The 26,978-nt window shown below is 36.2% G+C and overlaps 1 protein-coding gene across 4 annotated transcripts in view; it reads left to right on the plus strand.

Annotated features, from left to right (window-relative positions):
• Positions 1–26,922, plus strand: part of ohgt (E3 ubiquitin ligase component cereblon) — a 75,325-nt gene extending 48,403 nt beyond the window's left edge. For 2 of the 4 annotated variants that reach the window (XM_069837235.1, XM_069837238.1), the window contains exons 5-11: positions 2,369–2,631; positions 3,049–3,206; positions 7,535–7,731; positions 10,414–10,606; positions 13,289–13,499; positions 20,528–23,739; positions 23,983–26,922. In XM_069837235.1, coding sequence (XP_069693336.1) covers positions 2,369–2,631; positions 3,049–3,206; positions 7,535–7,731; positions 10,414–10,576 — 781 coding nt within the window. In that variant the 3' untranslated portion in view covers positions 10,577–10,606; positions 13,289–13,499; positions 20,528–23,739; positions 23,983–26,922. Of the gene's footprint in view, positions 1–2,368; positions 2,632–3,048; positions 3,207–7,534; positions 7,732–10,413; positions 10,607–13,288; positions 13,500–16,883; positions 17,183–17,282; positions 17,918–20,527; positions 23,740–23,982 lie in introns of those variants that run through there. The other 2 variants (XM_069837236.1, XM_069837237.1) reach the window with 2 other exon arrangements.
• Positions 26,923–26,978: the final 56 nt, after the last annotated feature.

Below are 26,978 nucleotides of genomic sequence, written 5' to 3' on the forward strand. Positions count from 1 at the left end.
GCCTTAGACCGCAACACCACGGCACGGGACATAATACAGTTTTAGCATGTGGTGAATTTTATTTAATTTTATTCCGTAGATCTTCCATCTGCATTGAACTTCTAAGTTCTAGAACAAGTGAAATTTTATTTATTTTCCTTTCCTTTTTTTTTTTTTCTCTTTTCTTTTTTTTTTTAACCTGACATTTGCCTTACGTTTGTGGAAAACCTCGTAAAAAAACCCGACCAAGTAATCAGCCCAAGTGAGAATAGAACCCAAGCCAGAGCCCAGCTCTGGATCAGTAAGGGAGTACCTCTGCCAACTGAGCTAAGCTGGTGGCTCTACAAAAATATAAAATATTTGCAAAACAGATTAATTTAATTTACAGGCATAAACAATTCATCAGTTGAGTAGAAGGTATGACTATGTAGAAATTTGATTATTTCTGTTCTGAACTTTTTTCTTTTGAGACTTCCTCTGAGTGCTCCTGTTTCCCCTCACATAATTCCACCATTTCACAATCACTGTCATCCATAAAATTGAATAGATTGGAAATGCTTATGAATGTGATAAGCCAGTGGCAGCACCAGGATTTCATAGTTGCGGGTGCTATAAATATAGTGAAAGGTGCTATAAGTAATATTATCTAAGTCGAAAATGTGCCTTAATATTGTATGTTGCTGAATCGACAAACAAAACAATAAGCAACATCTTTCACTAACAATCCAATATGAGCAAATGCTGGGTAACTTTTAGTGTTGGACCCCAGACTCATTCCACCGGCATTATCACCATCTCATGCAGACGCTAAATAACCTAAGCTGTTGATAAAGGTCTTAAAATAACCTACTAAAATAAAAATCTTTCGCTAAACTATATTCTAGCCAAGCATAAGATTTGTACCAGTTTGTCTGAAAACAGCTCTTTTCATTATCATACTCTCTTTTGGGCAACACTTTTAAGATAGGCTGTCGAATTCCAACTGAAATATAGTCACAAGGGAATGCTAATTCATGAACACTCGCCTCTCTAATATCACTCTCCGCCAAATCATCCTCGAATTCTAAAACAATTTCACATTGTTTCAAAGATGCTTATTAGGGATTACTTTTCATTTTTCAGAATGCAAGACCTAAAAAGTGAGCATATCTAATCTAAAACTTATTTCACTTCACCACAATGAATATTTTATTCCATTAGACCTATTGTATGGTTGAGCACAAGAAATTGAACGGAAATTATCACTTGAAAAGCTCAGAGGAGACTGAAATATAATTTGGTACCAGGTATTGATTCAACACTAACGAGTTGGGAACTGGAATTGGCACACCTACTTAAGGCTTGAAACACAAATTATTAATAAAATGGCCACCGGCGTGGCTCAGTCAGTTAAGGCGCTTGCCTGCCAGTCTGAAGTTGCGCTCAGGGATACGGGTTCGATTCCCGCTTGAGCTGATTGCCTGGTTGGATTCTTTCCGAGGTTTTCCCCAACCATAAGATGAATGCCAGGTAATTATGGCGAATCCTCGGCCTCATCTCGCCAAATACCATCTTTCTATCACCAATCTCACCGACGCTAAATAACCTAGTATTTGATACAGCGTCGTTAAATAACGAAGTAAAAGAAATTAATAAAACGACAGTCTACAAAATACACGATAATTTTAAATCATTTTTCTCCCATTGTCGCTTTATAATATTCCTTTGCAACATACAATACACAGCCTATCTAGTGTTTAATTGATAGAAGTTACATGTTCTTTTTAGAGTTGTCTTAGATGAGAACTGAAAAAAATAACTTATCAAATTTTTAACGAAACATTTTAAACAATGTACTACAGTTATAACTTATTTTGAAAGATCGACAATAAAACTTTAGAAGAGTATAGGTGTCAGTGGAATACCTATACCAAAATCAATTTAAATAGCACTCCTTTAATGATGCGTAAAATAAATAAACTTTGAAGGAATCTCTCTTAACGTAAAATTACATTTAATTCATCAGCATCACTCTATACAAAAATAAACGCTATAATACTAAGATTATACATTATAGGTTATTTGGAAGGGATGCTGAAAGGGGTGCAGGGATTCCAGAAGGGGTTTGCAAGCCCCCTGGCGCCACCCCTGTGATCAACAGCAAATGCAACAGTGACCCCATCAATGAGAGTATTCGTGAACTTCGTCCAACAGACAGAGGGATAATTGTAAAACACACATAATATTTCAAGAGTTCTGCAACAAAGTCTGAAATTTGACTCAGGTTTGGTCTTGGAAAGTGAGGAGAGAAAAGAATGTGTTAAGAGAGGGAGAAACACAACTATCAGTTTCATATAATTTTTAGCTTGTATATGCTCTTTATAGGTGAAGGAAATTGTTTTTGTTTCAGAAATGTAAATGCGACAGTGAAAATCTTGCCAGAAGTCATCCTTCCCAGCTCTCTACATGGATCGAGACTTCTGTCCCTAGATCGCTACCGAAGTGAACCATCAGATAAGGGATCACCAGCAAACAGCCTGAGGTTGAAGAAGCTGGAAATGATAAAACACCGAGATTCTATGATGACACCTTGGCCGTACTGGGTCCACAAACAGTACTGTTCCTCCAGACTAGTACGACGTGCCCAATTTCACCTCTCATACCTAAAGCTAGGTATGTGTTTCCTAAAGCTAGGAACGTTAAGCTCCAAGGGTCGTCAGCTAGGTATGTCTTTTGTTCAGTGTGATGCATATTGTTAATGTGTACTTTGTCAAAATTTCGAACCATATCTTTTTTTCTGGCATCATATCTTTACTCCCATATTGAAAAAGTGAAATACAGTACAAAAATACACACTACGGAGTTTTGTTTTGGAGCATGAAAAACTGTTATTGTAATTGTTTAATATTTTTGTACGAACTTAGTATCAGTATTATATAAAAGGTAAATTAGTTTCACTTCACTGCTAGTAAATGGGTTCCAGCTGTTTCTGTCAGTTATTTTGTGGAGAGGAATTCTTTAAAGAAGAATGATGTGATGATCAGAATTTGTTTGTGGTTCACATTTATATCATAAATTCTTGATTTCCAGGTAGTACATCTGCCGGCCTGCAGTTGCCAACAGATGCAACAGAACTGTCATTTTGGGTTGCACAAGCATTGCCCCTCGTGGACGAACAAAGGTTATTGTTACTGAAATTAAACTCGCCAATTCAGCGTTTGCGCTGGGAATTGAGTGTTTTGGAAAAGGTATGAGAAATGTAGTATTTCACATTTTATCTACTAATTAGAAATGTACACAGTATGCAGAGAAGTCTATTGTAGTGGTGGGATGTGATTTGAAGATCTGTGATTTTGTCGCTGGTTCCCACTGTGAATAAAGTTCGAAAATCACAGCTCCGAAAAATTTTCATCTCCAACCAATATGACACATAGCGATAGTGACCGATGGTCATACAGAGTGGTCCAAAAAATGTATATTCTGTTAAATTGCCAATAACTTTCAAATTAATGGACGGAAACGTCTCATTTTGGGTGAAAATGTAGCTTAGTGTTCAAGGATTGAAATCGTTGTAGGTGTTCGAAGTGATCACCATTAACATCCATACATAGGCAATGCCACCAAACTGTTACATGAACTACTGACTGTAATGTGTCCAATTGAATATCTGCACAGGGATGTACGAGTCGCATCCAGAAAGTAAGTTTCCCGATTTTTTCCTCTTGAAAGTAAACTTAATTAACCGTGTCAATTGCGCATGTGTAACAGATCTATGACGTATCAATCACATGCCAGCCGGACAGGTCCCGCCTGGTGCCACTAGTGTGGCAGCAGTGGTCCGAAATGGAAGCTCTTATTCCTTCTCCCGCCACCTGCGAGGTTCGATCGGTGATAAAGTTCTTCAATGCACAAAGCATTGCGCCAATTGAAATTCATCGGCAGCTCTGTCAGGTCTATGGGCCGAACATCATGAGTAAGCAGATGGTGCGTCGCTGGTGTAGGCAGTTTTCTGAAGGCCGTCAAAGTCTCCATGATGAAGAGCGCAGTGGGCGACCGTCCCTCATCAATGATGGTGTTGAGCTGGTGTGGCAGTGCATCATGGAGAACCGTCGCTTCACGATTACGGAGCTGAGCAGCCATTTTCCGCAGATATCGCGATCCTTGTTGCATGAGATTGTCACTAAGCACCTGCTGTTCAAAAAAGTGTGTACCAGGTGGGTACCTGATACCCGAACACAAAATGCAACGTTTAGGAGCAGCACTGACATTTCTGCAACGGTATCACGATGACGGCGACGAGTTCCTCGGCAGGATCGTCACAGGCATTGAGATTTGGATTTCGCACTTCACCCCGGAAACCAAGCAGCAGTCAATGCATTGGCGGCATAGTGGATCTCTGGTCGGGATGAAATTCAAACAGACGCTGTCAGTACAGAAAGTGATGTGCACGGTGTTCTGGGACAGGAAAGGCATTCTGCTCATTGACTTCCTTCCAAGAGGTTAAACAGTGAACACTGACCGTTACTGTGAAACTGCGAAAATTGCGATGTGCCATTCAAAACAAGAGGCATGGAATGCTTACTGCAGGTGTTGTGCTCCTCCATGACAATGCTCGTCCACATACGGCTCGGCACACAGCATCTGTTTTGACGGAATGTGGCTGGGAGTTGTTTGATCACCCACCCTACAGTCCTGATCTTGCTCCCAGCGATTTTCACGTTTTCTTGCACCTCAAGAAATTCCTGTCCTCTGGTGAGCGTTTTGACAACGACGAAGAGCTGAAGACGTCTGTCACACGCTGGTTCCATTCACAGGCGTCAGAGTTCTATGACAGAGGGGTACAAAAGTTGATCCCACGATACGACAAGTGTGTCAATTCTGATGGTGGCTATGTTGAAAAATAGCTGAAACATTGCTGTACCTGTTGCCAATAAATATTTTCCTGAAAGTGTGTGTTCTTTTTTTTTTTTTTAATAGGGAAACTTACTTTCTGGATGCGCCTCGTACGATGGATTCTCGTAGCTCATCCAATGTGCGTGGCTTTTGTCGATAAACGACTTCCTTTAGTGTCCCCCATAGGTAAAACTCCAGAGGTGTTAGGTCTGGAGAACGTGGTGGATATTCGACAGCACCTCTTCAACCTATCCATTGTGCGGGTAGATTTTCGCTGAGATATCCCCCTGACAAGATTATGGTAGTGGGATGGGGCACACTGTCTCACAGACTTCTGTGGTGAGCGAATGAATTGTTGTAACACAGCATGGGAGTTTGCTGAACTTGTTGCTGTTACAGGTCGTCCAGAACATTGTTTGTGCACATCTTTAACACAGCCTTCGGCTTCAAGTTTGTCTCGAATACGCGCAATTGTTACACGTGGTGGTGCCTGTGTTGGAAACTCATTTCACCATTGGCATTGAACCTCATTAATGTTGCCGTACTTAATGTACCACTTCAAAACTGCCTTTCTTTCATCGATTGTCAGCCTTGCACCAGCCATATTTACTCACATAACCAACAACAGCGGCGGTTGCTATCTAACCTACAACAAAACAAAACAACGCTTATGTGGTAAGTGCCATCTAACAACAGAACATTAAGCTATTAAAATATAAAAAATTAGACGTTTCCGTCAATTAATTTGAAAGTTATGGTTAATTAAGCAGTGTATACATCTCAACCACTATAGACAAAAATGGCTTAACCATGTCAATAGGATGGACTCTTCCAGACTCCCAAGACAAATTCTCCGCTATATACCACATGGAAGACGATCATTGGGACGCCCCCTGAAAAGATGGACGGAGACCGTAACAGGCCACTAGGCCTAATACCTGCAAGGACGATGATGATACTTTTTTGGGCCACTTTGTATATGTGACAGCTCCAAACAACTACAAGTCAGAAGATACTAACTTTAAGGACAAAATAACTGGGATCTAATTCATTATCATTCCATTCAAAAGGTTAACGTCGGAAACTCTTTGATACACAAGCCACGCCAACATTGCCGAATGTACCTTGTATATTCTTCCATGAATGATTCACTGAATCAGTTATTGTTAATATAATACGGTACCTGTACATCAAGTTGCAGAAGAGCTGTAAACATAAACATCTGTCGACTCGTAATGAGAAATATTTGCAATTGCCAAGAATCATCCAAACATAAAAATCACACTGTGACAAAATCGCTATTATGTCACAGTGATTTTTCCGAAGCTGTGATGGAAAAATGCTGTTGCAATCCACCTCTAGTTTGTTTCATTAAAATTACTCTAATGAGCATTATTTATTCTACAAAATGTTTCTCAGTCTACAGTTATGTTTGATGGCACAGATCTTTAATTGAAATTCATGGACTATAAAGTGTGTTATGATTATTCTTGATGTGATACCATCAGGATGTTTGTTGCAATGCCTGCAAAGTGGGAGAAAATGCGTATGATCTGGATCTGTCTGTTAATACCTACTATTTACTATCTTCGAGAGAGAGAGGGGGGAGGGAGGGAGAGAGAGAGAGAGAGAGAGAGAGGCAGAGAGAGAATAATTATACAGGCACTGGCAAGTAAAAAAGTAACCTGCTATTTACTGTCTTTGAGAGAAGGGAGAAAGGGGAGGGGGAGAGGAAGACAGAGAGAGAGAGAATAAATATCAGTCATTGCAGTTGTCACGGATGTTACATAATTACTACTTTCAAACTGCATACTGTATTGAAAATGAAATTATTCTTGTCAACTTTTATTATTAGAATCAATTTAGAAGATCAGTATCATTTTACAGAAAATAAGTTGTTTGAATAAAATGTATTATTATTCCAAAAAATAAAGAACAGGTTCCGTCATGGATGTTACAAGATTTGTGAACTCACTTTACATCTTATTAACAAAAAGTGTAAAACACAGGTCTCTGCCTCAAGCTAAAAGAGATTCATTCTCATAATGTCCATGTGAAAGCTATGCAAATCAAATGGCATCAAATTAGTTCACAAAAACATAACCGGTAAATATTTTATAGCTGTTTCTTCCATGTCACAGATGTTACACAACTATTATCATGGATGTTACAGATGAGTTAATGCCCCTCATTTTTCCAGTTTCCAGTTACATTTTCCTGAAATCATTTTTGTATGTTTTTTTATTATACAGTATTATGTCTGTGGTACTTTCTGTTTATTGTATCTGTGATTTCATTTTCCATCCATAAGTATCAAATAATTATTTAGTCTTATTATATAATTAAAAAAAAAAAAGAGAATATAAAACTTAATGAATCAGGTTTGGAGAATAACATATTGTATGATAATTATGAATAAAGTGACTGTGGAAGAGAGATTTAAAAGAAACTTGTTTCATATTTTATCTGAGTAGTAGGCCTAATTGGTAGGATGGAAGCATTGAAGAAGCAAAAATGAAAATTGACAAGGAATAGGTTGCCTAATATTTGGATAAAAATATAATTTAAGAACTGTCTGAAACAGAAATAGACATAAATATTGAGGAAAGAAGTAATTATTTAAAAAATTTCATGATGATTACTGGACAATAAATTTTAATGAGGTATTTCTTGGCTATTGCAGTGTCAGATGCTGTGCTGTAGAGACTGTGATGCACATGTTGCTGATCCTCGCGACACATTTTCGATGTCAGTGGAGGGGCCTCAAGGCACATATGTCAACCCTGGAGGATTCGTGCATGAAACACTCACACTGCATAAAGCTGTAGGCCTTCGATGTGTGAATGAAGATCCATCAACCGAATATTCTTGGTTTCCAGGGTAATCATGATTTGTATATTGTGTGTGTGTGCATGCATGCGTTTTTTTGTAGAAAATGTATTTTATTCCAAGTCATATGGTGGTCACAACATCTGTTTACTAATTCAAAGAAACTCCCTTTCTTAAGTACTGCTACTATTGTTAAAAAATATCTGGGGGCTGTTTGGTATCCAGAAACCCTCTCTAGCTATTGACCTATGCATTGATATGTGTGCACCAACTATTTCATTATTGTTTTCTATTTCTCTTATGTGATTAAATATTATAGACGCTTGGTTATTTGAATTGCAAGTGAAATTCGTTTGAAATGAAAGTACCATATTTCATCTCATAATCGTCACATTTTAATGCCTTTTTTTTTTTTTCCGAGTTAAATTATACGATGCAATCATTATGTGTAGAGTGCAATAACGACTTTTGTATTGCTGTGTTGAGTGGAATACCCATTGTTGTACTTACTTACAAATGGCTTTTAAGGAACCCGAAGGTTCATTGCCACCCTCACATAAGCCCGCCATCGGTCCCTATCCTTATTGTAGGGATTCGTAACAAGCTGTATTTTACGGTGATGGGTTGTTAGCCCTTCACCCAACCCCCAAGCTGGAGGACCACCCCTTATCGGCTTTCCACGACTGCTTATTCAATATATTCGCAGCTACCCTCCATATCTGGAGGCCGTCTCCTCTATCCGCAACCTGAGGACGCGCCATGCCGTGGTGATAGGGACCCACAATACATGGATACCCATTGTTGTAGGGTGAATTATTAAAAATAAAAGTCGCATTGTTATGGGTGCATGATGGTTAAAATAGAAATAAAAGTCACAATATGCTGGTGGCACTATGAGGTAACATATACAATAAATTTAAATTTGTCTCCCTTCCATTTCAAGACAACTCTTCAGTTCTATACAGGGTGTTTCAAAAATACGGGGCATAATTTCAGGTATGTATTTCCCACATGTAGATAATCAAAATAGTTCATTACAACATGTGTCCGGAAATGCTTCATTTCCGAGTTATGGCCTTCACGACATTGAAATTCACTGGAATGTTTTTCTTTCCGCAGGTCGTTGTCATTACAGAAGATGTTCAAAATGTCCACCTCCTGCTTGAATACAGACCTCACATCGATGTCTCATTGACCTGCGAACACGATCCCAAACTCCAGGAGTATTGCGTATGTCCTCAGAGCATGCCACAATTCGATTCCGAAGGGATTCCAAATCAGGCACCGGAGACGAATAAACCAATGAATTTAAATGGCCCCACAAGTAGAAATCGAGAGGGTTCAGATCAGGTGAGCATGGAGGCCAAGCAATTGGGCCACCTCTACCTATCCATCGATCAGGAAACCTTCGATCTAAGTACCTGCGAGCCGTACGACTGAAGTGTGCAGGAGCGCCATCATGCAAGAAGTGAATGTGTTGACGATTGATCAGTGGAGTGTCTTCTAAAACATGAGGTATGGTGTTTTCCAGGAAGTTTGTGTACGCCTGCCCCGTAAGTCTGTTTACAAGTACATGGGGTCCAACTAATCGATCACCAATGATACCGGCCCACATGTTGAGGGAGAACCGCACCTGGTGATGAGATGGAACAGTTGCACGTGGGTTTTCATATGCCCATACATGCTGATTGTGGAAATTTGTTATGCCATCTCGTGTGAACTGTGCTTCGTCTGTAAATAATACTAAGGCAGGAAAGTTCGGATTTACACCACACTGCTGCAAGAACCACTGACAGAACCTAACTCGTGCAGGGTAATCTGCTGGTGACAGGGCCTGTACACATTGCAAATGATAAGGATATAATTGATACTCTTTCAACAGTCTCCAGACAGTCATATGAGGAACATTGACTTGCAACGCTACCCTTCGTGTGCTGATAGAAGGAGTCATGTTCACAGCCTCCAGAATCTCCTCCTGTACTTCTGGAGTTGTAGATCTTGGTCGTCCCCTTCCCAAACCAGGAGAGTTAAATTTTCCATACTCGCACAGATGGTAATGGAGATGTACAAATGTCTTCCGATCTGGACATTGTTGCTGTGGGTACCTCTCCTGGTACAAACGTCGAGCCAGTGCAGCATTGCCGTCCGCCTTACCGTACATGAAGTGTATCTCTGCCAGCTCTTGATTGAATACATGTCGCACAGTCTAACGCATACACAACACTGAATGTAACTTTCGCCTCAGAATGAACTGTCAGAGTGCCCTCTTAATGTCTCCTTTGACAGCAACGACCTGCGGAAAGAAAAATGTTCCCGTGAATTTCAATGTTGTGAAGGCCATAACTCGGAAATAAAGCATTTCCGGACACATGATGTAATGAACTATTTTGATTGTCTACATGTGGGAAATACATACCTGAAATTATGCCCCGTATTTTTGAAACACCCTGTATAGTTTTTACATGGTGGAAAAAACAGTTACAAGCAATGAAAGTCGCAGTACTATAACATAAATTGGAAATTATTTGAGTTAATTCTTGAGATTTAAATATTCGAATATCATATGCAATCATGAACATCTCAAAAACATTTGTTTATGAGAAATATAAGAGCCAAAAAAATTAAGTAATAAAAATAAATAAATAAAAATGTAAACATAATAAAACAAATTTTAGTTCTTACTCTAAATATGGTAGAACAAATTTTCATATGAGTGATTATTTTTGATTTTAGGTATGCATGGACAATAGCCGAGTGCAGGCAATGTCATAAGCATATGGGCTGGAAGTTTACAGCAACTCATAAAGCCTTGAAGCCTCAGAAATTCTGGGGTGTGTGCAGAAGATCAATTACGAACAGACTTGTTGCAGGAGACGAAATGGAGCATGTGATATAATGTATATAGTTCACGCCACAAAATGAACAGGTATACTTCACTAAAGGTTTTTAAAAATTTTGTTGTTTGCTTGTCAAGGCAACTAAGGAATTCATTAGGATATTTATGCACAGACACTGCTCGAAATATGTAATATGTACCTTATATAGGTCTTCGTCCTAAGTTCTATCACATAAATTGTTAGAACTAGAACATATACTAAATGACAAACGAATCTGGAAGCCTGACCCTAATAACTGAGCAGTAGTGACACTCCTGTCCTTCGCAAACCTACCCCACACCACTCATACTCAGCTCATTAAAGGGGCCTATAGACACGGACAGCAAAGGAATAGGTGTTGCCACATTTCATATCTTCATAATTACTCTGAGCAATTCTTATATCATTCTAAGGCATTATCACAGTCCAGCAAGAGTATTCATGCACCATAAATCTCAGCTGGATTAATCATGTTGGTCAAGTTAAATTAACCATGCCTTTCAATTGGGTAGATTAAAACAAGAATTGTTCGGACTTTTTTCTTGTGTGGAATTTAAATAAAGTGAATTATTCCTGTATTCTCCAGAAGACATGTAGATATAACAATTCCGGCATTATATCAATAAAATATATTATGATGACGACTTAGTGTTTCTTAAACTATAAAATTCTTAAGGGTATTTTACTGAATGCAGGTGAGATGCGGTTATTGAAACTACAAAAACCCTTTCTTTCAAGTTCGCATCCACCATTATTATTGTTAGGTTTTCGGCTTTTCACCATGTTAGACCAGACATGGATTGGTTGGTTATTTAATGGCAGTGTATCAACTACTCGGTTATTTAGCATTGATGAGATTGGTGATAGCGAGATGAGGCCGAAGATTCGCCATAGATTACCTGACATTTGCCTTGCAGTTGGGGAAAACCTCGGAAAAATCCGCCCAGGTAATCAGCCCAAGCAGGAATGAAAAACATAAGAAGGACCACGACATGGACAAAGATGAGGACAATGACAAGTGCCACAATAATGATCGTGATATGGACCACGACAAGCATCATGATGTGAATCACGACTAGAACCAAGACCATGACTTGATAAGGACCATGACTCGAAAAGTACCACGATAAGGATCACAATAAAAACAACAAAAATCGCGATAACAACTGTGACAAAGACAAGGACCACGATAAAGATCACAACAAGGATAATGGTAAGGACCATGATAAGTCTCACAACAAGAATCACGACAATGACCAAGACATGATGTAAAGGCGCGTCTCCACTATTAAACATTTAACAACAACATGTTGAATGTTAAATTGTTTACTGTTAACATCCCAACGTGTTGATTGAACATGTTAATGCTAATTTCATTTAACACTTTGTCCACACTGTTAAATATGTTAAACTTGACTTTCTTTGCGTAGTCCACCATAAACAGTCTATGAGATTTTAATATAGATAGTGTCTTATTTTCAAACCTTGGACAATGGACTCAGATGATGATCTGACTTTTGTAGTTGCCTCTATTGCTTGTTACAAGGCTTTGAAAAGGAAGAAAATGAGAATGTGGATGCGATAATATCATAGTAAAAGACACTATGCAGGATACATTCTAAACGAGCTTAAAGTTTAATACAGTAACGCTTTGGATTCAAAAACTTGCTGAGAATGTCAGAACACGATTTTAATATAGTGCTGCAAAAATACTTCCTGTTACATCAAAGAAATACATAATTTAAGAGCAGCCATTTCATCTCAATTTAAAAAATTACAGCGCGATTGATTATCATAGGACCTACGACATGATAGATGTTAAAGGAGCGGGTAATATCGTATAATTCTTTCTGAAGTTTTACAAACTACGTTAACATACATCACCAAATACGACCATTACTGACGTCAACATAGCATTAACGTTTAGCATACGACGAGAGTGCAAAAACTCTATTGTATTCTCGAGAACAATTAAATAATAATTCCAGTTCTCTAAAACAGTCAGCCTTCTTAGTTTTGCCTGTGTCTTTTTTTGCAGACACATCCCACAAACAAGGTCTTTCCATCAGTGCATTAATTTTATTCTAATGTATTTTCTTTCATCCACTCCATTACTTCGAACAACTTACAGCTAACACCAAGGACCAATGATAGTATAAAAATGATCAAGATACTCACCACAAAATCGGAACTTATAGTTGTTACTATGGAAACTGTACGAACTTTGCCGAACAGTACAGACGCTGCACGAGCAAATGAATTGACTTGACATGTTTTCCATTTCTGCTGGAAAACATGCCAACATGTTAAAAGTGTTAAATTCAACATACTTAGTTAACATGTTAAGTCAATTGAGACTTGAAATGTCCATATACATGTTAAATTCAATATGTTGTTGTTAAATGTTTAATAGTGGAGACACGCCTTAAGCTGCTGCTGCTGCTGCTTCTGCTGCCGCTGCCGCCACTTGTAATCAGACTGGGGACATTTTCTACACTAATCCTCCTTAATGGACGTCAAATAATTACAATAATTTTTTTTAGATATGCTACAAAGATGAATGAACAAATATACCTATTGATACTGGTTGTGTCAATTATGCAATAGTTTGAGACAGAGTAATTGATAGTTTATTGTAAACTCCATACAAACTCTATGTCCAGATTTATATTATGATTATTGTCCGAGTGTTGTACTTTACCTGTGTATGATTATAGTATTTTGTATTCCAGGTGAAATTAAATTCATGGTCATACATAGGGAAGGTGCTTAATCAAGGGACAAGTTGTACCAGCACCTAGGAAAAACATCTACAACTTTCCGTTTATTTATAAGAACATTTTATTTACTCCACATGGAGCTCAAATTCCTGCCCAAAATCATTGCAGACGGCTGTGAGCTTTTGTTTTGTGAAGGAACAGTTTCTTTTTTTTTCCAGGCACAGTAAGTATATTACCCATAGAGTTACTAATACATACACTTGAGTCAAAACTGACGCTACTGTCTATGGGAGTTCGCAGATGTATGATGTTGAAAATTGAACATTCATTTGTTTTGTAGTTTGTATGGCAAGATGGCATTGTCTGCTATGTTATTCAGTGGAAGAATGTATTTAATAAATTATTTCTTTATTCGTGATTATACAGAGAATTATTATTATTACGTGATGTGAGAAAACAGCGAGTTACTTGTGGCCCACTGTTAGTGTGGTTTCTGGTGAGCGCATAACCATTTCTCTGGCACTTCTACAATACCTAACAGTATTAACAATAAAGTTCAGTAATTTGGACTTACCATGCTTACAGTCGTTGCTGAAAATGGTTCCCAATCTTCCACCAATCTCATCTAATGTTTCTTCTGTAAGAATACGTTTTCTGTTTGATTTTCGATTGTTCACTGAGCCTGTATCATTAAATCTTTTATGCTCGACCATGCCGAAATGTAGTAATTTTACACCTGGTAGCAGCCCTTTAATGGACCTCATTAAAGTACACATATTCATTAAAGTTCAGGTGTTCCACCAATCAGAAAATACCATTGTAGCAATATGAAAGCGCAAGTATCGATTATTCTCGGATATGCAATCGGAAGACAACTAGCACGAGATTAAATTAATAATTAGCGCGAGATTAGATAATAATTAGCGTTAATTGTAAATAATATTCAAATAAATTCAATTTGTCATCTCGTTTCTTAATGTCTAATTCAATTTCAAGACTATATGAAGATTAATGTTTATTTTACTCTCTAGATTATATCAAGGTCAATGTCGACATTTGTTTCTCGGAAAAAATCAATATTTTCGCGTCTGCGCACATCTCACAATTTACGACGTATTGCACAAGGTTAGTTCCGCTCCTGAGTCAGATAAGAATGACATGAATACTTATGAATAATTTCAAGTTAGAAATATGGTCGAGCATAAAACGTCGTATGACACTTGACTATAATGGTAATTAAGGTGCTCGTATGAAAATTATGAAACTCTCGCTCGTTTCATAAACATACTCGCGTCTTAATTACTACCACTATAGGCTCGTTGCATAATGTACTATTAACGAGTCTTGTAATTGTTTCGGCAAAAGGCACAAGTCTGTTTGGAAACTATTCGAAATTTACGTCTTGTTTTCGTACACGACCTTCTGCCTTTTATGTACGTATTGTATATATATATATATATATATATATATATATACATGTTCATGCAGTGGGAATTTGTTGGTAGACATTACCTAAATACACAATAATCACTAAACTTTATACACTTGAAGAATCAAGACTTTTGTAACACGACTTGTGACTACAGCGAATGTCATATGATGACTGAAGATCTACTATGCCACAACTCTCCTGCATTGCAGACTGTGCAGGGAGCGTGCCACCAGTAACCTGCCATTTTCTGGCATCATGTCATAATAATGTATCTGTATATAAAATCTTATTATCACTTTACCTTTATAGCCATTATATTATTTATGATAAAAATAATTTGTACTGAAACAAACACTAATGGAATTTCAACAGAAAGACAGTCAGGATTTCCCCAGGGTTCGGTATTGTGTCCATTGCTTTTCTGTCTCTAAATTAACGATATCGCCAAGTCATTTAAATATTGCAGATATCATATTTATGCAGATGACGTTCAATTATACATTTCCACCAGTTCTGATAGACTAAGTGACTGTATTAATAGACTCAATAAAGATCTCGAATCTGTTTCATCTTGATCTCAACAATTCGGATTTAACTTATATACAGATAAATCACAGACTATCTTATTTTCGAATAAAAGATTAATCCCCGATATTAATAAGCTGAACCTTCCTCCTGTGACTCTGAATAAAGTGATTATTCCATTCACTTCAACTGTAAAAAACCTGGGAGTTCATTTTGAATCTAACCTTACCTGGGACACACATATCAAACACACATGCAAGAAAGTATTTTCCACTCTTCACTCATTAAAAAGATTGTACCACTATCCAGCTAAATTAAAGCAGATGCTTGTACAGACTCTTATTATGCCTCATTTCGATTATTGTGACACTTTATTCAGTGATCTCAGGGTGGGTTTATCCCAGAAACTGCAACGTGTTCATAATGCGTGTGTTCGTTTCATTTGTAATGTTCGCTACTATGATCACATTTCGCCTTCTTTCAATAAATTATTGTGGCTCAGGTTAAATAAGAGGAGAAAGTTACATTCCCTTTCTCTCTTATACCGAATTTTGCACACCTCTACTCCCTCTTACTTATCTGTCCAATTCCACAGTCTTTCTCGGTATCATAACTTAAATACTCGGCCACAATATGACAACATGCTAGAAATACCACTGCACACATCATCTCTCTATTCTTCATCTTTCACTGTTGATACTTCTCGTCACTGGAATTCTCTGCCACCTGAAGTCAAGGGCTGCCAAACTTTAATTTCCTTTAAATGTAAATTAGAAAAATATCTTATGATGAGTTACCAGACCTAACACGTTGCAAATATTTAATGGAATGTGTTCCACTGTATTTATTTTTATTTTTTTGTTTCTTATTTTTATTATCTAAATCGTGTTTATTTATCACTTAACGCCAATATGTATCCCACTGTGTTGTTTTTTTTTATTAATCTATTTTTTGTGTACATTTTATTCAATTGTCGGTTTCTGGTTTAATTATGTAAATCCTACTTAATTGTAATCTAATACTAATATGTATACTAATGTGTTTATCTTTATTTTTACTGTGTACATTTTTTTTTATTGAATTATCGGCTTCTGTTTTTATGTGATTCGTATTTGATTCTAACAACATTAATATGTATTTCACTATGTTTATTTTTATTTTATGAGGTAAATTTTATGTAACTACCTCTTTTGATCTCATTATGTACCTAAATTGTATCAGTATGTAATTACTTAATTCCGATCCAGTTTTATGTTCAACTGTGTAAGCAAGTTTTAATCCTGGTTGAGTGTAAGGGAAGGCCTTACGGCCTTAACTCTGCCAGGTTAAATGAAGCCATTATTATTATTATTATTATTATTATTATTATTATTATTATAAAGGAAACGGTTGAAATCTGGAATGGTTATGAACATTACTGTTTAAATTAAACGTTTATGTCTAAAATTAAAGCTCATTAACAACAGATGGAAAAATTGTCCTCTGCCAATTCTGTGACAAAAATGTGAGTTTAATGTGATTGTAACTCTTTATTTTATTAATATCAATATATTCTGCAGTGAGTGATTTTGTTATAGTATTTACAGTATGTTTAATCTTATTTAATTATTTATTTATTTATTCATTCATTCATTCATTCATTCATTCAAGGTGCCCTGTGGCAAAAAAATTCAGATTAAACAACATTTACAAACAGCAGCTCATAAAAATAATGCCTCCGGAAAAACCATATCAAGGGTTCAGACAATCTTAATGTTGGCATTTTCTGCAAGGAATGGTGGAAATGATGTTTTCTCAACAGATCTGTGCAAGGCATTAGTGTCAGCTAACATTCTATAAAAAAAATTAAACAATATAGAATTTTGAGGATTCTTGGAAAAATACTGCGGGCATAAAGTTCCAGTGAGTCTACATTAAGGGACAATTACATTGGCTCTCTTTATGAAGAGGTATGTTTATTTAATTAAGAAAATTGTCACAAAAACAGATAACATTTTATAATGCTGTGTAATTTAAGTCAGACTTTATATACTTAATTTTATATTTTAGGTGCTCCAAAAAATCAGAGACAGCATTGGTGATTCAAAAACATGGCTAACTGTAGATGAAACGACAGATTCATGTGGATGGCGCATTGCCAATGTCTTCATGGGAAAACTTACAAAAAATGAACCAAGAACACCAGACCTTATTATCTCCAGGGTACTGGAAGAAACAAAGCACTCCATGATTGCATGGGTTGTTCGTGATGCAATGCGTGTTCTATGGCCTGTTCAGGAAATTGAGGAAAAACTCCTGCTAATAGTTACAGATGCAGCAGTATACATGATTAAGGCAGCTAAGCTTTGCAGATATTTTATTCTAAGACAGTGGATGTGACATGTCTATCACACAGTCTTCACAGCAAACTTTCTCGAAGTGAATGCTTTAACTCTCCTGCTACCAAGGATTTTCACAACTTACTACTACCAAGGGAGGCTAAATACAATTACCCCTATCAAAATCATATGTCGATCTGTGTTAAGCATTTTGAATTTAAACAATTTATGTATTATTGACTATATACTTATAAAAAATGTAAAATATAAAATAATCATCCTATTTTTTTAAAATACAAAGTGATTCAAAAGGTCTGCTTCATTTTACGATAAAATAGTAATGGAACGGAGAAAAATTCTCTCCGGCGCCGGGATTTGAACCCGGGTTTTCAGCTCTACATGCTGATGCTTTATCCACTAAGCCACACCAGATACCCACCTCGGTGCCGGACAGAATCGTCTCAGATTAAGTTCCAACTCTTGGGTTCCCTCTAGTGGCTGCCCTCTGACGATTCTGTCTGTCGCCGGGGTGGGTATCCAGTGTGGCTTAGTGGATAAAGCATCAGCACGTAGAGCTGAAAACCCGGATTCAAATCCCGGCGCCGGAGAGAATTTTTCTCCGTTCCATTACTCTTTCATCGTATGATGACGCAGAATATCTGCGTGGAAATATCATATGTACTTCGGTACATTAAAATAATATATATGATATGCGTAAATCACTTCGTGATTTAAGATGGCGCTTATTCCGTCGGATCCCAGCCAACTAGTCACTCATAACGAGTGCACCTCAGCACATGTGTGGACTTCAGTCCTACGTTCGTAGACATCTATGACGTAGTGCAGAGGGCGGCCACTAGAGGGAACCCAAGAGTTGGAACTTAATCTGAGACGATTCTGTCCGGCGCTGGGGTGGGTATCTGGTGTGGCTTAGTGGATAAAGCATCAGCACGTAGAGCTGAAAACCTGGGTTCAAATCCCGGAGCCGGAGAGAATTTTTCTCCGTTCCATTACTCTTTCATCGTATGATGACGCAGAATATCTGCATGGAAATATCATATGTACTTCGGTACATTAAAATAATATATCTGCTTCATTTTGTTGAAAATATATACCACATTTAATGAACTTTAGATATGTTACTGGTGACACTATGAGGTAACATATAGAGTAAATTAAATTTGCCTCCCTTCCATTTCAAGACAAATAACTTAACACTATATGGTTTTGACATGGTGGAAAACACATTTACAAGCAAAGAGTGTCACAGTAATATAACATAAATTGGAAATAATTTCAGTTTATTCTTGAAATTTAAATATTCGAATACCTTCTATACAACCATGAGCATCTCAAAAATATTGTTTATAATAAAATAGAATAAAAGTTACGTTCTAAAAGTAAATAAATAAATATATAAATCTAATAAAATAAATTTCAATTCTTCATTGAAATTCAAATATTCGAATACCACCTTAATACAATGAGCATCTCGAAAAAAGGCTCCACTAATAATTTATCATTCCTAATAAAACCACTTTTAGGAAAACCATACCTCAGAGAAATAAAAAATTGGAAAAAATACGTCATGATAATATAAATAACAATTAAAAAAATGTTATAAATATCACAAAATAAAATAATTTGGAAGTAAAGAAACTCACACACAAACGAAGGAAATTAAGCCACAGGTTGAATTTTAAATCCTGAAATTTTCATGACACAGACTACCGGGGGGGGGGGGGGGGGATAATAAAATCACCCCACATGAATAATGTGAATTACATCTTAAAATAGATTAATTAATAATGTTATTCTTTATTCAAAGTTCAAACTGTTAGTAGGCATATAACGGACAAATATATGGAATTTCAAGAAGAAATATGGAGAAAAATGAAAGTAATATTGAAATTCATCAGTGGGGTAATCCTATTACCCCTCTTGTTACTAGGAGGGTTAATATTCTCTGTGAAGAAAGTATTCGTGAAGGCTTCATCAAGAGTTCAGTTATTTTCTGAAATGCTGCCAGAAACTCGTCTATCCCCACAGCCTATCCTCACAAAATGGAGTACATGGATAGAAGCAGCACTATTATTGTGACCATCTAGAAGAGGTAAAATAGGTGCTGGAAGCTTTGCATGAGAATGAAGCAACAAGTATTCAAGCTGCAGTGAATGCTTCCAATGAGAAGAGCCTCCAGGTTAAATTAGTGTGCTAGAACCTATTTTAGCAAAATACCAGCTGCACTCACTTGTCTGGAAGAAAAAGGGCTGCCACTAACTTCTGTCATGCAGGTTTATGAAACTGCTATCACCCAAAAAGTACCTGGAGAAATTGGAAAGGGTCTTCGTCACAAAATTGAAAGAATGGAAGCCAGGAATCCAGGACTAACGTTTCTTCGGGATGTCAACAGTGTGTTTTTTGATGAATGTGAAAACATTTCAATTTTTATTCTGCACGTGACATAGCCTCTTTGCGGTATTGCCCTGTGACTTCGTGCGATATGAAGAGGTCATCCTCTTAATACAAAAAACATTTTAAGTGACAGAAGAAAATTTTTTCTGCCAGACAATTTAGAGAAATATTTGGTTGTTTATTGTAACAAAAACAATTTTGATGATAAAATGATCAGTGAATGATATTTAATATTGTATTAATGACAATTATGTAATAAAGTATAATTTAATTGCTAAATAACATCAATGAAAGAATAACACTATTCTATCTTTATCATTACATTTATTACAAAAAAAAACAGTAAAGTTATGAAGATAATTGTGAATTTCATTAAAAACAAAATACTTTTTTGTGCACATTTCTCAATTTTTAGAGCATATTTCCAACTTTTTACTGCATAAATGCATGTATATGTTCGCTAGTTTTAGTCCATATAAATCCACCCTCTAGTTATTAGTACTGATCCTTCTAACTCCACAGTTTATAGTGATCATGATTTTCTCTCATTTAATGTGACAGATAGAGATCTTCAGACATCAGCCGCTCAAAGCGATTCTTCCACCACAACATCAGCTGAGTTATCGGCAATGAATACTACAGTGACAACCCCTCTGCCAGTCCAGAAATAAACACAAATGCAAATCCTCAACAGACATTTTCATCAGTGTCCAATGAAATTCAAATAATAACACCTGAATTTATTCGTCCATTCTTAATAACAGGGGAAAGAGAATCAAAGAATGCGAAAAGGAGAACATTAGGAAAAGAAATGTTTGACTGACCACAAAGAATGGAAATTAAAGCCAGGAAAACAAACTCAGTGCCAGGAAAAGAAGTTTCAAAGGAAAAACCATCACCAGCAAGAAGATTGTATGAATCAAGCAGTGAAGAAAATGTGGATGAAGTTTAGAACTACAGTATAGTTCAGATTCTGATTATGATATAAGAGATTTATTGGCTAGTGAATTACAACAGCAGATTGATTTTGAAATCATTAGTGAAGGGAATTCTCTGCCAGTTCAGTGCACAGAGAAGAATAAAAAGAAACCTTTTGTAGCTTAAATCTGTTCAATATCAGAAACTAAAGAACAGTGTGAAGTCAAGAATCTTAGATGAATGATGAAATCTTAAAATCTTAGAAACATTCTTTTACCAATGGCAATTCAGAATTGAAGGGGTAGATTCCAAAGTGTCCTAAGTTTTTTTTTAACTGAAGGTAGGTTCAGAAATATTGTTTCACGTTCTTTCAAAGTGATATAAAAATAAATTCAGTAATGCTGTAAATCAGGGGTCGTCAGCTCAGAATACCCTGGAGCTCGCCTCTCTTACCCGCGGAAAACGCAGTGCACCATGGTGCGCTCGTAGCTGCTAGCAGGTATGCTCTCTATCTCTTGCTGCTGCACGACAGCACTGCTTACCCGTTGCACATTTCAGCGAGTGCTGACGATCACTGCTGTAAATCATTCATTACCTGCCATGAGAAATATTAAATTCATTCCAAATGATCCTAAGTATTCTGTTCATTGCTTCCAAAGAGACCTAAGTAAGCATGCTTGCACTACACGCAGTACAGACTACGCAAAGAATTAGTGCTATTTGCACTGTTGGTAAGGATGCACATAACTGTAAAATACGAGTGAAATTAATATTCAGTAATGTAGTGATGCCATTTTACAGTCTCGAAGAGGATATAAGAGAACAAGAAAAGAGTTTGGTGTGCAAATTCCAGTAAGTTGTGGGGCAACGTATCATAACCTGTTCTCATAAAGAAACACATGGGTGTAATGCCAGTGATTTGATAAATTACAACGTAAAATATTTTTAATCAAATTTGCAGTGTTACAAATCAGTGTCTGAACAGGTTAACTATTTGATTAAGTTTGTGTGTTCTGGTGAAATCAAAACAAAAGACCTAGAAACGAAAAACCAAGAACTCGTATTGCAGTTAAATATTCTGTTCGAAAGGTTAATATCCTAGTTGTTTCTGTTGTGTTTTAAAACATTCTTATTGATCATCCAAGTTAGAACTGAATGAATACTTTGTGTCGGTATTTTGTGAATCAAGGTCTCAGTAGATCAGAAAGAAGAAGGTTTAGTAGACAGACTAAGAGGAGATTCGATAATTGCTTTTATTTCGAAAATTAAATGTTGGGAAAGCCATTATGGCAGGAGAAATACCCTCCCCCCCCCCCAGTTCAGTGTTAGGCTTACAGACATAGGCAAAAGAATTCATACACAGTCATGATTCAAGTATAATACCTATTATTTCACACAATCATGTTTATTAGTGATCAGTTTTACAGTAAAATATGTTATCATAGTATGTATTATATAAATTCTTCAGAACTGGTTGTTGCTGGTCTTGGTGCCGTTTGTTTTGTTTCTTGTGGGGGTGTGTTTGTGTAGTGTAATGTGGAGTCAAAGAGTATGTGTGTGTTCTGAAATTGAGTTGTGTGTTGAGAATTTCATTTCGATGTGTTTTTGTGTGTCTGTATATTTCGTATTGTTCTAGTGTGTTTAGTTTCTGGCTTTTTGGTTGGATGTGTAGAATTTCCATGTCTGTGTTCATGTCTCTGTAGGTGTGGTTAGCATTTGTGACGTGTTCTGCATATGTGGATGTGTTTTGTAATTTTGTTATGGCTGTGATGTGTTCTTTGTAACGTGTTGGTTGATTGGTATGTTGAGTAGTCTGTGCACCATTGTTCGGAATGCAGCTTGTTTTTGTTGTGTGGGGTGGTTGGATGTGTTGTGTATGTGTGGTGTTGTTGTTGTGGGTTTTCTGTAGACTTTGAATGTGTCTTTGTTGTCGACTTTTGTTATTGTGATGTCTAGAAAATTTATGGATTTGTTTTCAATTTTTAGTGTGTAGGGTAGCTTTGGCTGTATTTTGTTTGTGTTGATGCAGGTTTTGGATCTGTCTTTTGTTTCTTTTGTATAGTATTATTACGTCATCTACGTATCTGTGACAATATATGATGTTGTCTGCGTGTTTGTTGTTGTTGTTGTCTTTATTTAGTACGTATGTCTGTTCTATGTGGTGTAAGAATATTTCTGCTAGTATGCTGGAAATGAGTGAGCCCATGGGTAGGCCTTCGGTTTGAGTGTAATATTTGTTATTGTATGTGAAGTAGTTTTCTTTAGTGATGATGTCTGTGATGTGGATGATTTTCTTAATGTGTTCTTGTGTTTTTTTTTTTTTTTTTTTTTTTTTTTAGCATTTGTTCTAGTATCTGTAGTGTATCTTTTATGGGTATGTTTGTGTATAGGTTAATTATGTCGAAAGTTGCTAATGTTGTACTGTGTGGGATATGTTTGTCTTTTATTTTATTCACTAGGTCTATGTTGTTTTTTTTTATTGTTGTCTGTTTCTCGAATTTTATGTTTTTCTACATTACACAATAAAGTTATAACACAAACTTGTATTTGTTTACAACGATTTTTTGCCGGACAGAATTATTCGTACAGTGCAAGTTAAAAGGAATAAATGAACTAGTGAACAGTAGCCACTCCTACTCAGTTGTCTCAGTTGAGTACTACATGCTCATAGAGAAGGTCTCGTGGCCTGGAGAGAGACTGTTCTGTTGAAATGGGGGTGGGGGGGGGGGGAATAAGGAAACGTCTGTTGAGGAGAGGCGAATAATTCTCTCACCTCAAAATGAAGAAAAATCATATTCCAAGATATCAAAAACAGTTTGAAAGAGCCAATCTATTGTCCAAAACATAATAAATAGGTTAAAAGATGAAGAAAATGAAAAATCATATTCCAAGATATCAAAAAACATAATAAATAGGTTAAAAGATGAAGAAAATGAAAAATCATATTCTGAGATATCAAAAACAGTTTGAAAGAGCCAATCTATTGTCCAGAACATAATAAATAGGTTAAAAGATGGAGAAAATGAAGAAAAATCATATTCCGAGATATCAAAAACAGTTTGAAAGAGCCAATCTATTGTCCAGAACATAATAAATAGATTAAAAGATAAATCAGTGTTAGAAAGCAACCGAAGAAGTAGATGTCCAGAGAAACTTTCTTCAAGAGACGAGAGGTACATAATGAACTTAATTAAGAAAAGCCCTAAAACAACTTCATCTGAAATAGCAGCTAAAGAAGAATATTTTAACAATACAGTAACTTCACGAACAATAAGACAAGTTCTACATCGTGCTAGGGCATCAAGAATGAAACCCCACATAAGCAAAATAAACAGAAACAATGGGTAACAACTTTCAAAAGAGTATGTAGAAAAAATAATAAGTTTTGGGAGAATATAACGTTCACCGATTAAAGCAAATTTATTATTTTTCACAATGATGGACATATTTTGGTTTGGAACCAACCTAACACGGAGTACAATGAGAAGACTATAGGTGGAGGTGTTATGATATGGGGTTGTATGACCGCTTCAAGTTTAGGAGAGTTGGTTTTCATATAAGAGAAATATGGATAAATTCCAGAATGGAGGTGGAGGTGTTATGATATGGGGTGTATGACCGCTTCAAGTGTAGGAGAGTGATTTTCATATAGAAGAAATATGGATAAATTCCAGTATTTGAAGATCTTAAAAGGAAATCTTTAAAAAAGCACAGAAAAACTAAATCTTGGTAATGATTTCTATTTTCAAGACAATGACCCCAAACATATGGTGGGCATTGTTCTTCTGTGGTTCCTTTACAAAACTCTTCACACGTTGAAAACACCTCCACAGTCTCCGGATACAAATCCTATAGAGCAGTGGTCGTCACACGCGCTGAAATGGGTAAAGGGTAAGCGGAGCTGTCCCATGTGCCCTGTTGTGCAGCGGGCGGAGGTAGAGAATATACTCGCTAGCAGCTATGAATGCACCATAGTGCAGTGTGTTCTCCACGGGTAAGAGACACTAGCCCCAGGGTGCTCTGTGCTGATGACCGCTGCATCTGTTGAGTGAGTTAAGAGTTCAGGATGAGAAAACATGTAACAAGCAAGTCGCTATTGAAAAACCTTCTGCAGCAGAAATGGAAAAACCTTGGATCAAAACAAGACAAAAGCTGGTGCATTCAATGCCAAATAGTTACGAGAAATTACATACAGGAAAGGCCAACTCGCTATTAAATTCAAGTCAACAATATTGTTTTCCTCTTATTATTGAAGGTATATGAATACTTATGTCCAGCTATATATTGTCGTGCAATGAGTATACATATTTATTTTGTATTATTGTGTATTTTCATTAAAGTTTTTAGTATATATTATACATTGGTGTAAAGACTATAATTTTGTTTGTGGCAGTTTGTGCAATCTTAAATATGTTTATACAAATATACAAAAAGTTCTTTTCAACTCTTCTGTACGAATATTTTTGTCCATGTCTGTATGTGCAGATACAGAAGGAATGATTCAGCATATAAGAAATTTGCTCCTTCTCAAAAGGTTTTTTTTTTTTTCATTCAAGTTTTAATGTATCCTTTTCAAGACCATGCATACTCGTGTAAATTTATTTTTCAGACTTTCCCAACTCTCGACTTAGATTCGTTTGAAAAGACAAAGTTCATTAAATCTATATAAAAAGCAGAGTAATTCTAAATAGACTACTTCAGAGAAGTGTCAAAATAAATTCAACTACCTAATGAAATAAAGTATGCAGGCACTGAGGGTATCAAATTTATTTAATCAGTTTTTCTCATTTTCTCGTAACTTGGCATTTTGACTTATGTCAGTTTGGAATCCACCTCTTCAATTATTTATCCATTTTTCTGAAGATATTGTATGCAAATTACCTCTCTCTGAAATAGGAGGAGGGAAGTCAATGAGGAAAATGTTACAGTTGCAATTATCAGTGGATTTAATTTAGGTTAAATTACTGAGACTGAAATCTTCCTAAATTTTATGATGAGAAAATGACTGGTGTAGTGTTAAAATAATTTTTTGTACGATCATGTTTTTTTTTTGTTGTACTTACAGCTATTGCTGTTAGGTCTTAAAAGTTAGAATTCCCATATAGAAACTTGTTGCTAAGGAAACCATTCTTCACAACATAAAGCTATACTGAAATAGACCCATTACAGTGCACTTATTGTTACTCAATTACCATTACAGTGCAGTTTTGCGAAAGCTTTGGAATAATATTGCTCTAAATTTTCAATGCAAAATATATTGTATTTGCAATTTTAAAAATATGATCGTGCAAAAAATGTTATACAGTACACGTTTGTGAAGTGTATTACAAAATCTTGGAAATTGAAAAACTCACTTTGCTCATTTTTCAAACTTTTCCTCGATTTTGTAAAAGCACTTCCCAACCTTGTATTGTAATATACTATTAAATTAATATCAAACTAAGACTCTACTTTTGTTCTTTAGTTACATGAGTATATGATGATAATGTTAAAAAAAAAATAGTTGTGTCCCTTGGTCCATCCATCTCACTTCCTAGGTACGTCATATGGTTGTACTTAAAGAGACAAATTACATTGATACAGGTTATTCATCTCTAGACCAAGAAAGTTTACAGATAACAGACTGAAAAATGTTTAATTATTACTTAATATATGGTTGTTGAAAAAAGTTAATAAGTAATCCATTTAAACATCTTGTGATGCAGTAAAAAGTGTCCCTATGTAGAGCACCTTTCCCTTAAAATAGATATCATGTTTATGATACTGAGCCATGTCTAGAGAACTGATGCCAGTTTTTGTACATGTAGTATTTATGGAGAGAAGATGTTGATACATGTCCATGAACTGAAGCACCTGTTGTGTATATAGAGAAGAAGTGACATGATTGTGATCAGCAGGAGAAAATGGAAGACTGTAAACATTATCACATTTATTAGCTAAAAAAGTACCTGGCATTAAAATGCTATTGAATTTTCATCTGTTCGAATTTGCAACTACAGTTCAAGCCCTTAAAGTAATAAATTTTGTCTTTTAAAGTATTGAGTTGTTATTCTAATCACCTAAATCCCAACTCAGGTCATCCCAAACAAAGAAA

This window comes from Periplaneta americana, chromosome 10 (assembly GCF_040183065.1).
Source record: "Periplaneta americana isolate PAMFEO1 chromosome 10, P.americana_PAMFEO1_priV1, whole genome shotgun sequence".
Taxonomy (NCBI): Eukaryota; Metazoa; Arthropoda; class Insecta; order Blattodea; family Blattidae; genus Periplaneta; species Periplaneta americana.